The 16,357-nt window shown below is 38.2% G+C and overlaps 1 protein-coding gene across 3 annotated transcripts in view; it reads left to right on the top strand.

Moving 5' to 3' along the window:
- The window catches only part of NCOA7 (nuclear receptor coactivator 7), a 220,889-nt gene that overhangs the window by 185,693 nt on the left and 18,839 nt on the right, over positions 1–16,357 (top strand). For all 3 annotated transcript variants that reach the window (XM_069077464.1, XM_069077467.1, XM_069077465.1), the window contains one exon: positions 15,127–15,274. In XM_069077464.1, the coding sequence (XP_068933565.1) occupies positions 15,127–15,274 (148 nt within the window). The remainder of the gene's footprint in view (positions 1–15,126; positions 15,275–16,357) is intronic.

The raw sequence follows: 16,357 nt of genomic DNA, 5'->3' as shown, positions 1-16,357 counted from the left end.
TTCCTTCCTTCCTTCCTTCCTTCCTTCCTTCCTTCCTTCCATGTTCCCAGTCTTCCAGTCCTTTAAAATAGAAGCTGCTAAATCTTGTGTTATCCTTACTGTGGCTCCATGATACGTCAATTGTTGCTTTCTGACTGCTTCCAATATTTCCTCCTTGATCTAGGAACTCTGGAATTTGGCTATAATATTCTGGGGATTTTAAAATTTGGGATCTCTTTCAGGAGGTGATCTGTGAATTCTTTCAATTTCTATTTTACTCTCTGGTTCTAGAATATCAGGGCAGTTTTCCTTGATAATTTCTCAAAAAAAGAGCTGGTTAAGCTCTTTTTTTTTTTTATCTTGGGCTTTCAGATAGTCCAATAATTTTAAAATTATTTCTCCTGGATCTATTTTCCAGGTCAGTTGCTTTTCCAATGAGATGTTTCACATTGTCTTCTATTTTTTCTTTTGGGGGGATTTTGTTCTATTGTTTCTTGATTTCCCATAAAGTCTTTAGCTTCCGTTTGCTCCATTTTAAGGAATTATTTTCTTTAGTGAGCTTTTGAACTTTCTTTTCCATTTGACCAGATCTGCTTTTTAAGGCATTGTTATCCTCATTGGAGATTTGAACCTCTTTTACCATTTGGCCTAGTCTGTTTTTTATAATGTTAATTTCTTCAATATTTTTTTTTCTGTCCTATACCAAGCTATTGACTCATTTTATCATAATTTTCTTGCATCATTCTCATTTTTCTTCCCAATTTTTCCTCTGCCTCTCTTACTTGATTTTCATAATCCTTTTTGAGCTCTTCCATGGCCTAAGACCAATTCACATTTTTCTTGAAGGCTTTGGATATAGAAACTTCAACTTTGTTGTTGCTTTCTGAGTGTGTGTTTTGATATTCCTTGTCACCATAGTAACTTTCTAAAGTCAGAGGTTTTTTTTCCCATCGTTTGCTCATTTTCCCAGCCTGTTACTTCACTTTTTACTATTTCCATGGTGGATGGTATACTTTACTAAGTTTAAGGGGGTTTGTGCAGCTGTTTTCAGAGATACTTCTAGGGACCTGTAAGTTTTCAGTTCTTCCAATGTGGTATGATGTAAAGAGAAGTGTTTCCTACTCTCCTGGCCTGTGCTCTAATCTGTGAGCGACCACAAGCACTCTTTTCTGCCTTGGAACTGTGAGAAGGGTCCCCCCCTCCACTGTGGCTGCAAGTTCAGCTATACTGGTGGTCCTTCTCACCCTAGGACTGCCACCCAGGATTGGGACCTGGATCAGAATATGGGTAAATCAACAGAGACCTACCCCAGTGCTAGCAAAAAGATCCCTATACTCTCCTTCTGACCAGTTGTTCAATCCCCTTTACCCTCTGTGAGCCGAGAGCTCCAGAAGCAGCCACTGCCGCTGCCACTGCTGGTTCAGTCACTCCCAAGGCCTGCACCTTGTCTGTTGCCAGGACTTTGCTGGCACAGCCTGTTGGACTGAGCTCCTCTCTCACCCAGGTGCAACAGACCCTTTCCTGCTGACCTTCCAAGTTGTCTTAGACTGGGAACTTTTTTCACTATATTTTTTGGTGAATTCTGCTGCTCTAGAATTTGTTGAGAGTCTTTTTTTTTTTTTGCAAGGCCGTAAGGGTGAAGTGATTTGTCCAAGGTCACAAAGCTAGAAAGTGTCAAGTGTCCAAGGCTAGATTTGAACTCAGGTCCTCCTGACTTCAGGGCTGGTGCTCTATCTACTGGGCCACCTCTCCACCGTCTTGGTGTCACCTCCCCTGGCATATATTTCAATGAATGTTTCAACCAGAGGTGCCTATCACAATGCTCTGCTATGGACCCCCTGTGGTTTCTTCCCTAGCGGCTTTTCTCTGGGTCTGCTTACATTTTGTGGGTACTCATCCAGAGCATCTCTTGCCCAATGTTTGCTGCATAACTGTATCTCCTCCCATCCTAATTTAAGACTTTAAGCCCTCATGTCACCTTCATAAACATCATTCCCATAAGGAATTTCATCAAAATTAGAGAACAGGCCTATGGGTTCATAGTTGTGTCTTGGGGTGGTGGGGAGGAGAAATATTCTGATTTTTTTGCCTCACAGGGGATGCTAAGAATTTTGTATAATGAAATTAAAGGACAGAGTATACGAAAGTTGTATACCGAACATGTCTTCAAGAATGAAAATTTTCTCTTTGGTTCAGTTTTTTGGAGGCAATCAGGGTTAAGTGACTTGGCCAGAGTCACACAACTAGTAAGTGTCTAAACCCAGATTTTAACTCAGGGCCAGTGTTCTATCCACTGCACCACCTAGATGCCCAAAGAATGAAAATTTTGTTAAAGTAGGTTAAATAATTGAAGGTATTTTTCTGTCTCGCCATTACATGGTAGAAAAAGTAATCATAGACTAGCCATGCAAGTACTTTTCCAAGTCATTAGACTCTTAAACTCCCTCTCTCCCCTCTCCCAATCTTAATTCACTAATAGAATCACAGACTTGGAAAGTTTTAAAGCACTTCAGGGGCCATGTAGTCCAACCCACAGACAAAATAGAATACATCTGCCTAAAGCAAATTCATTTATACTTCAACCTTAAACTTGCAATCACCTTGTATCAATTCATGTAATGTTTTGTCATTTTTGTACTAGGAACTATTAGAAAGAAAAGAAATTGCCTTTCATATCATAAGGTTTTGAAAATTCAGGCCAGGTGAGAGGTCTAGTGTTAAGGAAGAATTCTCTACAGATAAGGTGCATGATCAGATTAATTTCAGTAGTGTCTGTCATCTTCAATTTGTCCTGGAAAACTTAAAGGAAGGATTTATTTTCAATGTAGCACTGAAGTACATTCATGAGATAAGACTGGATCTTGTTTTGCCCCAGTATGTTGTGAGCATGTCTACTTGTCATTTTAAAAAAGCATTTTAAACTAAATAGAATAAGTCCATTTTGTTTTGTTTTGTTTTTAATTTGTTGTTGTTCAGTCATTTTCAGTCATGGCTGACTTTTCTAGACCCCATTTGGCGTTTTCTTGGCAATGGAGTGATTTACCATTTTCTTCTCTAGCTCATTTTACAGATGGGGAACTGAGGCAAAAAGGGTTCAGTCACTTGCCTAGGGTCATTCAGCTAGTAAGTGTCTGAGACCAGATCTGAACTCAGGAAGAATAAATTATTTTAATATTCTTCATCCTGTAGTATATGGCAGAGGGCCAACACAGTAGACAAGTGAACGACCATCCTGGCCTGATTGCTTGTTTTGCTTAACAGAATTCTGTCTCCCCCATCTACACCCCTCAAAAAAAACCAAAACCCTGCTGCCTAGAGTCCTATCTGTGCTGCCATTTGGTTGCCTATCACTTTGGCTCAACCACTATGACTGGATGGAAGAGTGATGCAGAAAAAGGAGAGTTGAGTCCTTGTTTTCACATTCAAAGCTGGAACTTGGAAAGAGCTTTATCATAGAAACTCATTATAAAAACTTATGATATAATATAATTATAAATAATAAAAACTTATAATAATTTCTTTATTGTGCTATGTTTTAATTAAGCTACTTGGCTTAAAAAGGATTTATGCAGGTTATTCTGGGGTCCTTGCCATCGTTTTGAACATTGTTGCTATGGAAGATGCAGGCAGAGTTTTTTTAAACAACCAATTTTTAATGTCCAAAGTAAAATCTGGTTTACATGTTAGAGCCTGCCTGCATGACGCAATGTTACTAAAGTCACTTATGGTAATAGTTGCAGAATAATTCCAGCAATATGATGCAGTCCATGCCCGTAACTACTTCAGGTTCATTCGTTTACAAGAAATCTTTCATAGTGAATATCTTTTTGTGTGTGGGGGAGGGGGGGTAGTGTTGGAGTATGTAGAAAATCAGTCATTGGAGGAATTCCGTTTTACTGAATTTTATAGTCACAGTAACTTATTGGTCTTTGTCTAGCAAACAATCATATGAATTTAGTTTTCTTTCTCAAACTAATTTTTAATTAACCAGAGACTGACTTGGAATATCATGTGACTCTTGGAAGCAATCTTTCACCTTCAGTTAGTGCGGGACAGTGGATAGAGTGCTAAATTTGGAGTCAGAGGACTTGAGTTCAAATCTCACCTCAGACACTTGCTACCTATATAGCCTTTAGCAAGTCACTGAACTTGTCTGGGCCTCAGTTTCTTAATCTGTAAAATGAAGTGGGTTCCCTCAAAAATAGTTCCCCCGATGAGAATTTCAGAATCTCTCAATAAAAGTTTTCTTCTTGGTATTTTGGTCACTGAGATATCAGATGACCTCTGAGGGCCCTTCTAGCTCCAGTTCTATGATTTATGACAATATTGAAGGAATCTGTCATTTGTTAATGATTTTGCTATTTACTAAGCAAAAGGCACTGGTGGCAGGGTACTCCTCTCTGGAAGGAGGGTGTACAGAGTGGTGCTTCCAGGGAAAATGTTTAACTATGTACTAAGAGAATCAGACAGTTCTATGTCTTTGAAATGTAGAATCAAAGAGATGGAGAGAGGCCTTCTAGTCTTAGCATATAGAGTTTGCTGTTGCTGGTGCTTAGAACTATTAAATTTCTGTAAGCTAATCAGAAACAATTTGTGGTGCACCTCATTATCAAAGCAAATTCTCCTATTCCCTTTTGACTCTCATAATTTTTGCTTGCTTTCTTGTTCCAGATGTGATGTTGTCTAGCATGACCTTGGGGCCTGGCACTCACTCAGTAAGCTCTTAATAAATGCTTATCATCTGCCTGCCTTTGTGATTGTAGCTGAATTCTGGGGGAATTGAACAAAGTAGTCACCCTGCCCACTAGATTCTCTTTGTACCTCTCCTCTAGGATATGATATCACCTTTCAGTTTAACCAGTATTTACTAAGTGCATACTATCGGTAGTGCTAGACTTTGGAATTAGAAAGACCAAACAACCTCTGCCCTCAAGGAGTTTATTTTTACTATCTTGAACATAATTCTGACACGTGTCTTAACTTAACCTTCCTTTGGCTTATCCCTTCTGAAAAGTACGTGAAATTTCATTCTTCTGTGATGCTCTTTTCAAAGTATGTCCTTTCTTTTCTAATATCTTTGCCAAGGTATTACCCATGAACTGGATTGTTCCTTCCTCAATTATATTATGGTCTGGAGCTCACTATCATGAAATAGTAAAGTGAGGATGGGAATAAAGAGTGGGAAGACAGCCCTTCCCCTGCCCATCTGTTCCGCTTCTTCACCTTTCACTAAACCTGGCTGTTAAGAGTTGGTGTTTACAATAATGTACAAAATCTTCCAAGTGAGTGTTTGCCTTAAAAGCTAATCATAAGCTGGGAGTAGGTTCAGGGCCATTCAGCCAGGCAGACATTGAAGCAGCCACTTTTGGCATTACTATCTACCGGTCATTGTGATCCTCATATCTCCTTCCAGGGGTTTAGTATTAAATGGAAGTTGGTTCTATTCCTCGTTAACATCAAAGCCTCACAGGCCCTCATTGGGCTCCTGAAAGTTGTATAGTACCTTAGAGTAAAGCCACAGCAGCACCTTGGAAATGGTACGGGGTCTCTATCCCCAGACTTTTTCCACAAGCATAGAGATGGGGACTGGACCTGTAATTTCATTGGTATAGAGAACACCTGGGTGAAGAAACCCTTTGCAATGTGGGTGAATACTTTCTCTGCAACTTAGAGTCTTAGAGACTTGCCTAAACTACTGAGATATTAAGTGACCTGCCAAGGGCCACCATAGCCAATGTATGTTAAACTCAAACCTAGGTCTTCCTGCTTTCAAGGCTTGTTCTTTATTCCTTCCACCACTCTGCCTGTTGCCAAATCAGACACCAAGACAAATCAATACATATGTAATCCTGTCATGTAGTTTTTTTATTTAATTTTTTTCAGTTAATAAAAAATGTGTTTTCTCTCTGTCCCATCTCCCCTTCACAATTGTAAAAGAAAAAAAGAGTAGGGGACAAAGGACAAGGAGGAAGAGACTTTTTTTGAGGGCAATTGGGGTTAACTTGCCCAAGGTCACAAGGCTAGTTTTCTGTGTGTGTGTGTGTGTGTGTGTGTGTTAAGTGTCTGTGGCTGGATTTGAACTCAGGGCCTCCTGACTCCAGGGCCAGTGCTCTTATTCACTGCACCACCTAGCCGCCCCCAGGAAGAGACTCTTGTAAAAAAAAAAATATATATATATATATACATAGTCAAGCAAAACAAAGTCCTGAATTGGCCAAATCCAAAAAAATTTATTTCAGTTTGTACCCTGAGTCTAACACATCTTTCTCAGGAAGGCAGATGCATGTTTCACCATTGTTCCTCTGAAATCATGGTTGATCTTTGCATTGATCAGAGTTCTTAACTGTTTTTTAATAAAAAAATTTTTGTCAGTTAACAAGTATTTTTTGTCTCTTCCTCTTACCTTCCCTTTATCTCCAAAACAGAAAACCCAATTTTGTATCTAATTGCTAGATTGGGTTTTGTTTTTTATTTTTGCAAAAGATCTTATCCAAAAAAGTTACTGTTTCATACCCACAAATGAGTTTGAAATACTTCATAAATTTTGGGAGAAAAGTGGTAAAATATTCCATTGCGTCTCTCTATACTATTTATCAAAAAGTTTTTTCATTCAAAAAAATATTTGTTGTCTAGTATATAATATACAGTACTATGCTATAAGGCGTCTAGAACATGTATGATATATGCATATAACAAATGTAAATATATAAGGCACATATAGTAAAGGTAGAGTTCAAAGTATCCCATTTGTTGCCTTGTCTAATGAGAGAACTTTTTAATTAAATTACATAATCAGAACTGAATGTGAATAAGCCCTGTATACCTCCTTGAATCAGTCCATCAAAGCCATTGTGTGAGAGACTAGGCAGGACTGAGTTGTGGTAGAAAAAAAAGAGGTTGAAGAGAGTATCTGACTCTACAGCACTTGGAGGGGAGGGAAGGAGGGAATAAAGAATTATCTTGCATATCTGATTTGATCCTTACAACAGCCCAGCTAAGTAAGTGCTATTATTTTACAGTTGAGGAAACTGAGGTTAAGTGAATTGCCAAAGGTCACATAGCTATTAAGCGTATAGGCGAGATTTAAACTCTGGACTTCCCAGATTCCAAGCCAATGCCATATCCAGGAAAAGCGAGGCTGTGGGAAGTCCCTTGAAAAAGTCAGCTCTGTCCCCAAATTCTTCTCTCATTGCATGTTTGTCCACACACACACTGCTGTTTCATCATCCAAATATTTCCACTAAACTGAATTTGCTTTCAATTACAGAGAGGCCAAGTTTTAACTAAAGCTATAAATGCAACTTTAGGTAGGAAAGCTCAGTCTCTGCTAGGCCTTAGAAAATGCCTTAACTGGGGGCTCAGACTAATTGTGACCAATCTCATAAATTTCATCTAAAATAAAGTCCCCAAAGCCAAAGAGGCAGGAACCAGGTAGACCTTAGGAGCCATTATATTGTCTCATAGAATTAAAAACACGTGAATTATTGTAACACCCTGTTAAATATTATATTAATGTTATATATTACATATATTTTTATAATAATATTGGCTAACATTTATATAGTGCTTCTTCTGTGCCAGGCACTGTGCTAAATATACTTTACATTTTTATTTCATTTGACCCTCATAACAACACTGGGAGGCAAATGCTATTATTATTCCTATTTTATAGTTGAGAAAACTGAGGCAAACAGCTTTTAAGTGACTTGCCCTGGCCCACACAGCTAGTAGTACCTGAGGTCTGATTTGAACTCCAGTTTTATTGACTCCAAGCTTGGCACTCTATCCACGGCAACACTTCTGTTATAGACATTATCCCTGCCCAGGAAGATGGGAATAATGCTAGTGACACACACTTGGCACAAAAGAAGTCCATGAGAATTTTCTATCACTGTTAAGTCTTGTAGGCTTTCAAGCCGTCATGCTAAGTGTTTTTTCCTTCTTTTGAAAGAATAATTCCTATTCAGGCATCAGGGTCCCTCCCTCTCCTCTTTGGTTCAATTATCTATAGTGTCTTATTCTCAGAAGAGTTAATTTGATGTTCTTTTAGCTTTTTAAGTCTTTAAAGAAGTGGTTTAAGCAAAAGCAGCAGTGTGGAATTTGCCAATCTGTGTATAAATGTTTAATCCAGCTTGAATTAGTTGTTTATAGTGGTTTGAATAATAAGTAAACTGACTTCTTTTTTGCTGTTGTTAGTGAACCAGTAACTACTTGCTTAAGGAAAAAAAGGGCCCTTATAAGGGAATGAAATGCATATAAATGACTGCCGACACCAGATTTAGATCCTAAATCATCTTCCAGATACAACACATCTGTGAATTCAAAGTCAAGCAGTATTGACTATGGTGAAAAATGTGCTACAGGGGTTTCTGATATTGTGCACAGAGTTAAACTCAGTGTCCTAGTGCAGTGGAAAGCATTCTGGATTTGAAATGAAAGACCTGGATTCAAATTCCAACTGTCCTACCTGTGTGAGCCTGAATAAGTTACTTAGCCCTGTTTACCTCAGTTTCCTCATCTATAAAGTGAGCTTGGAGAAGGATATGGCAAACCACTGCAGTATCTTTGCCAAGAAAGCCTCAAATGGGGTCACAAAGAGCTGGACATGAATGAACAACTGAACAATAGTTAAGATTCTGGGTCAAAAAATATTCTCGATGACTGTGAATTTTCAAGTCAAAAGTTCTCTTTGAGTAAATTATTGACCCATTAACAATCTGTCTAATGTTTTATGCAAGTATTAAATTGATTTTCAGTTTTTCCCTATTTGATTTCTTTTCAAAATAGAAGATTCACATGAAGTTTATGTAAATGTGTTCCATTATGTTTAAATACAAAACTAGTAGAAGAGCAGAAAACAGTATTTCTTCATTCTCTAAATTGACACTCTTAATTTGCGTAATTTTGGTAGCCAGCTTTTTCCTTCTTTGGTGTCTACACACCTAGATTTTGAATATTCCTGAGGAAAATGAGAATGCAAAATATGACTAAATGAATTCCACCTTGAAAAGCATTATATTCTTTGCATAAATATAATCTCAAACACACTTAGAACTTAATTTTTTTGGCACAGGACAGGTATGTGGTCAGTCCTTTGACCTTCAAAGATGTATGACCCAGTGAGATCACTTTTAGTATTGGTGATATGGTTTTGCAGTCTAGGTAATACCCTACCATCCTGCTTTGGCATTTGTGAGAAGCTTGTAGAGAAGACTTATAAAACTGTTCAAAAGCAGCATCTTCTGGCTATATCAGATTACAAATCCCAGAACATAGGTGGAACATTACTTTTAAAATTCTACAAATATCATAGTTATATGTCATGCATTGTACTAGATTCTGGGGTGCAAATATGAAACGATATCATCCTTGTCCTCAAGAACCTTATAATCTAATATTACACACAAAGACTTACGCTACCAAGATGCCATGCTTTGCCACAGACGGCCACCTAGAAAGATTGGTTAGCCAGTTTTCTTCATTGCATTAGCTCATGAGCTCAGTTACTGCTTTAGACTGTTTCATCACTTTGTGCATTGTAGCGTCACAGAAGACGTGCAGAATTTGGAGCTAGAGGACAATCATTCAAATTCTAGCTCTGCTACTTATTGTCTGTGACCTTATTACTCACATAATTTCTCTGGGCCTCAATTTTCTCATCTGGAAAATAAGAGACCTCTAAAATCCCCTTTGGCTTTAAATTTATTTTCTAGGAACTTAGCTAAGCATTCAAATTTATTTAGTGGCCTCTGGAGTACAAGCCTCTTATTGGTGATATCCGATTGGGTAAATAGTAGATAACATCGGTAACTGTTGGGCAGAAACTGACTTTCCTATCCTGCACCTAGTGACCACTGCAAAGATCATGATCTCATTATTGTAACCCAGATAAAGATTATGTCCTCGCTATTGTGACCTACCTTGTAGTTCTTGGAACATATAACTGATCTTCCCCCTTCACTTCATTATCACGTAAGTCTTTCAAAAGATGAAGGTGACCACTCTGATTCTGAGGTATTTAGAATAGTTGGTCAATTTGTTCGTGTTATCGCCATGAGTTGTTAAGCAGCACAGAAATCTGATGTAATTCTTGTGGCTAACGATGTCAGGTTTTTATGGTACTTTTAAGAGCTTGCATCACTACAATGCTGTAGTAAAGGTCATATCCTGATATCTTATAGATGAAGAAATAGGCTCAGGAAGGCTCAGTGCCTTGCCCAAAGTCATAACTAGAAAGTGTCAAATATAAAGTTCTTAGAAAGAACTGTAGTTCAGCTACTAAGTTTAGAAATAAAATGCTTTCTTATACCCAAATCATCAGTACTGGGATTCGACAATATTCAGGTCATTTTCACTGGTGCTTAAAACTTTCCTAGTGACCCTGACCATGAAATACAAAGGACAGACTAATCATCAAATTCTCTATATCTAAAGAAAGGAATGCAGCTTTTTTCCACAACTGGGTAGATAAAGAAGAAGCTCTGCATTACAGTTCTCTGCTAAGGTTGAGAAAACATTAAAATAGGAACAGAGAGAGGTGAAGAGGCAGGAGGAGTCAGGAAGTCATTCTTGGCTGCTGAGACAGTACAGATGCAGAGGTTCCCATGATTGATTTGTCCTAGAATACCACCCCTGTCCATCTGGCTGACCTTGTGTCTGAGAAGGGTAACTGATTTGATCACTTTCATAATTATGGAATGGGAGTAGGATGATAGGCTGGAAACAATACCAGACGAGTATACAGGATACCCAGGCTCTGTTCCTAGCAGCTTAGAAACAACAGCGCTTAGCACCTACTTAACAAAAATAATTAGTTAAAGTAGGAAGCTGCAAGATGGTGTACTTCTTCCACAAGTGGACTATACCCAAGGTGTTCTGGAACCATCTTATACAACTGGAAAGCTATTTGTTATATTTGCATTGTGAGCATTTATACATTAGAAATCTGAAAATGCTACAAATCAGGGTTTAATTTATTGATTTTGTTGATTATCTAGACCAGGGGTGGGGAACTTTAGGCCTTGAGGCCACATGTGGCCCTCTAGGTTCTTAAGTGTGACCCTTTGACTGAATCCAAACTTCACAGAACAAATCCTTTTACTAAAGGGATATTTTTTTTTATTAATTTATTTATTTTAGTCTTCAACATTCATTTCCACAAAATTTTAAGATCCAAATTTTGTCCCCGTCTCTCCCCTCTCCCTACCCCAAGATGACATACATTCTGATTACCCCTTACCCCAGTTTCTGCCTTCCCCTCCTATCCCCCTCCCCCTCACTTTCTTATAGGGCAATATAGATTTCTATACCTCATTGCCTGTACATCTTATTTAAGAGATCCTTTTATTAACCTCAAGGCCAAAGGTTCCCCACCCCTGGCTCTAGAGTGAAGAAAGTGATAGAGAAAATGTTAATCTTGCAGATTAAACTTAATGTGTCATACACTTTTTTTTTTTTTGAGAGCTACTTGTTAAACGTTTACCAACACACCCCTGGCTATACCCCAAGTGAGTTGTTGCCCCATGCTCTCACCTCTGGGTCTCAGTGTCATGGAATTTCCACCTATAACTACTAGGGTTTCTCCCACACCCCCAACTGAGTTGAACTTGAAAAGTTTATTTGAGATCATTTTGCATGCCCCTTGATGAGGTAGATTTTGTGCCACTTAGCCTAGGTGAAAAAAAAAGGGCTACTTCTGTCTCTGACTCCTGCCCTTCGTTGTTAACCCTCAACATACATGGAACCCCTGTATCTGGATGTTAATGTCAGTATGCTTAGAATTAGGATACAGAGACAAAAATAGATGGTTCCTGCCCTAAAGGAGTTTACATTCTACTGGAAAATAATATATTCATTGCCTCCTTTCCAGAGTCTTTGTAGGAAAAGCATTTTGCAAACCTTAAAATATTATAAAAACGGTTAAGTTGTTTTTCTTGCTGTAATCTTTTCCTCAAAGATGAAAAGGAGGTGCTAGAAATGGAAGTATGTGGTTTCAGGAACTCAACCATAACATTCACACATATTTCCTTTCTGGTTTTCCCCCTGAAATATAGGTCACTTAGGTATTTCTAACAAATTCCTAGAAATGTAGTATGAAGTACCAGAATATGAGACAACTGTATACACTTACCTGCAGACAACATTCTAAAGGATTTTGCTTCTTTCCCTTAAGACTAACAGCAAGAGTGGAAAAAAGGATATGTGAGACATGCAAACTAATTTACTTTAAGAAAACAGGTTATCTTAGACTTAAGAGAATTCAAATGTGAATGTGGGTTCTGCTTCTGACTGATTAAAACCAGGACTCTGAGGGCATCTACAGGCCAGAATGGGAAACAACACCTTTTAGATTATAGGATTAGATAATGGGCAATACAACAATTTGTGGCCTAACCTATGAGAAAGAAAACCCAGATGGCCAAAGAATATAAATGCAAGAAATGGAGATAAAAATGCTCCATCACTACTCTGGAATATTGAGAAGGAAAGGTGGAATAGGAGAGAAAATATAGATTCCTGTTCACCCAGTGGCTTAGACTTACAAGTTAGTAACCCTGCTATTTGAATTGTAATGCTTTTGCTTTGTTTTGTATTGTTTGGTTGGGGGGGGGGGGCAGTGCAAATAGCCCATTTCCATTCTTTACACCTTTCGGAATAAGTTTTCATGCCATGACCAGCTATGTTATACCCTAGCCCTGTGCTGCTTAGGAAAACCTGGGAATTTGCTCCATATACCCTATAAATGCTCACTTCTGGGTTGCCTACTTCAGATTGTGCTTTTCTGATCTCCCTTAAATCTCTTTAGAAATTAGTCATCTCCTATCCCACTCCTGAAGTCCTACTCCTTTGCCATTAGCTGGTCTTTAAAAAGAATTTGTGATGGTCTGTTGGATATTATATTCTTAAATCTAGTGTTTATGGCACTATTTTTTACTCTCTCTGATTGGGCATATAGGTCTAGGATAGGCTACCTATGACATTGGAGTCAGGGAATGCACCCGAAGCCATTGTTAGTACCATGGTTCCATTCCTAACCACATGTATCCTGTCATTTTTCTCTTCCCTTTTCCTCTTCTCTTTTCCATCTTTCTTGCATTATTTTTTCCTGTCCTTGTTCTTCCTGTCTTGGTTATGCCTCAGCCTTCCAGTGGTACCCAGTGTTTCCCACAGACATTACTTTAGCCCCACTAGTATGACTCGGGGCTATGTAACCTTGGGCAAAATGCATCCTCCTTGTGCCTCTGTTTCCTTATCTGTAAAACAAAGGGTTTGGACTATTGGGTCTTTTGGGTCCTTCCTTCCAACTCTAGACAGTGATAATCCTATAATCCTCAAGTTGGTTAGACATGAATTTGTGTCTTTGAATTTAGGAAAAGGTAATGCATACCAGCAAAAAACTGATACCTCTGTACTTCAAACATTTTTTGAAAGATAGCTAGGTGCTTCTGCCAGGATAGGCTATTTCCAGGAATGAGAGATCACTGTACTCTATTTTGTAGTTTCTGTTAAGAATAGGTAGGTGCTACCAAGACAGTGCTACCAAAGACCTCTTTCTCTTCCCTCCCTCCTCTTTAACCCCTGGTTTTTGTCCTTTTGCCCCTAAGATAGATGTTGTTAGAGACATACAAAAAGGATGATGTAAAAGTTCTTAGCAGCATCAACAATGGCCAAAGTAAAGAGTAACTCCAGGTCAGTGAAGTACCTTGGAAGGAGCCTGGAGTTATATGGGGAAGGGAAAGCTAGCTTTCTTAGATTCACGTATGGGCTAAATATTTTTAGTTATGGTCACAGTCTATATTTTATTAGAAGTAGAACTCCCATTAAGAATATTAGGAGACATTAAATGTGCATTAGTAGCTTGAATAATGTTGTGGTCAGGAGCTGGTGTTCCAATGTTCAAAATCCTCCCTATACTCTCAGGCTTTCAAAACCTAAGACTTAAGAGGAAGACAGCACCAACACCATTCTTTACGCTCCCTCCCTGCCCCCATCCCCAAGCCAATCTGCTAAATGCCTCCTATGTAAAACGAATAGAATTAACTTAAAATAGAATATTCCATAACATTAATGTACTCCATCATTAAAAAGCAGGGGACAAAGAGAGCAATTTATACAACAACAATAACGTTATAAAGACAAATGCTTTCGAACCCTGATCAACTCAAGGACCAACTGTCATTTCAGAGGACCAAGGATGTTGCATGCTCCCCAGATCCTGAGGACAAGAGAGGTGACGGAATCAAAGTGCAGAATGAAAAAACATTTTTTTTAACATGACCAACGTGGGAATTTGTTTTGCTTTGCTTGACTCTGCATATTTGTTCCAAGGGTTTTGTTTTTCTTTCTTTTTGGTGGAAAGAAGAGGAAAGTGGAAAGGAAAAAAAAAATAGATTTTTGTTAACAAAAAATAATTTAATTTAAAAAATTAGAGGCTAGGGATAAACTAAGAAATGAGTTAAATCTATTTCCCAGTTAAGTCAAAGTGCCCTTCTTTTGGTTGTAATAAAGCCTCATCTAATGTTATTCATTCTTATCTCTTCATCAGAAATGTTTTATGAAAATGATAATATACTTGCCCCACAGAAATCCTTACATCTGAACATGATCTCTTTGTTCCTTGCTCAGATCATACTTCTCACTTTCATGGAAAACAGTGCCACATTTGGTGTGAAGAGTTAATGGATTCCAGCTTTTTATTATGTGGCACTCAGTTTTTCCCTCTAAGACTGATGAATAGTGCCACTCTCCTGCAGCAGTGAACCACAAGATATAAAAATTTCAATCAGGACATCATCTCTGCTGATTTCTGTCATTGTGCCTTGTTTCCAGAATTTTAAAAACTTTAGGAAGAGAGAACTTGCACAATTGATAGATCATTTCTCAATTGGCAAAATGGATTTGCCCAGCAGAAGAATGACATAGCAGCTCTGGAGTCAGAAGGACCTGAGTTCAAATCCGACCTCAGACACTTACCAGCAGCCATGTGACCTTGTGCAAGTCACTTAACCCCAATTGCCCTGTTTTTCCCCCTCCAAAACAACAACAACAACAACAACAACAAGAATGACATAGTTAAGCATATCAAAATTTCTAGTTTTTAAAAATATCTGGTCACTAATCTATGTGCCTTTCCTCTTTATTTTTCAGGGTAGATCATTTGTATACCTTCTTTGTTCAGTGCTCACCAGAAGTTTATGGAAAAGATGCCAAAGAACAAGGGTTTGTCGTTGTAGAAAAGGAAGAGTTGAATATGGTGGATAACTTTTTCAGTGAGCCAACAGCAAAGAGCTGGGAGGTAAGTGCACACCTAAATTCTGACAGCTGTCATAAAAAATACAGAAAAGCAAACGGATTTCTGTAGCCAGCATCTTCCCAGGAGCAGTACATATGTACATATTCACACATATATACGTGGGTATATATGCATACATACATATATGTAACATACACATTTATGTACATGTTTATATGTGCATACACACATATATAGACTTAGTTTTAGTTGGGGAATAAAAAGAAGCCAAAGGAATTTTTCACCATTTTCTTAGCATAGAAAATATGAGAACCCACTCCCAAACTTAATACTAGAGGTTGCTTTATAATTTAAGCTAATTGAATATTTATTGAATTTAGTTAACCTTATCTTTACGACTTCTTGTATTTTTATAAAGTTTGTGTGGTTTTCCTTTGCATCTAATCCAATGTAGTATATAGAAATCAAGAATTATTTCCTGTTTCCTCATCTGTGATACATAGCTATCAGTTCTATCAGATGTGCAGGTTTCCTTTTTTTGTGTTTTTTATTCATATATCTATTAGATCTTCCTAAAGCAAATAAGGAATATGTTCACCTCCTTCTTAGTGACTTAGTCGTTGTTCAAGTTTCATTTATGTTGTAAAGCAAATTTGCAACCCAAGTGACCTTGTCATTCTCAGGTCCATTTGTACAGACACATACTCTTTGGCCCCATACAATTCCTGGATCAGCCTTAGAGCAGGAAGGGGTCTTAGTGACCATTAATCCAACTCCCTCATTTAGTCAAAGAGGAAACTGAGTCCCAGAGAGGTTAAACGATCATACTGCTAGTATATGTCTGTGGGAGGCTTGCTTAGAATCACACTCCTCATCTCTGTCTGTGGGGAGGATTAGAACTCAGGTCTTCTTAACTTCAAGCCTAACGCTGAACCATTAATTAATATTGATTAATTGATTAATATTAAAACTAACAATAATAGTATTGCTTATCTAGCTCTTACCAGTAGGTGGATAAACTGAAGATGGCCTGAGAGCCCAACCATAATCTCAAGTACATAGTTGACAGTTTAGCACTACAAGATGCCTTTATGAACACAGAGCTAGGCCATTAGGATTCCCTGG

Source organism: Petaurus breviceps, unplaced genomic scaffold (assembly GCF_028583685.1).
Source record: "Petaurus breviceps papuanus isolate PSGF00001 unplaced genomic scaffold, PetGlider_PUasm1.0 90977, whole genome shotgun sequence".
NCBI lineage: Eukaryota > Metazoa > Chordata > Mammalia > Diprotodontia > Petauridae > Petaurus > Petaurus breviceps.
Note: the sequence above shows the minus strand (reverse complement) of the source record. Positions and strands in the feature narration are given on the sequence as shown.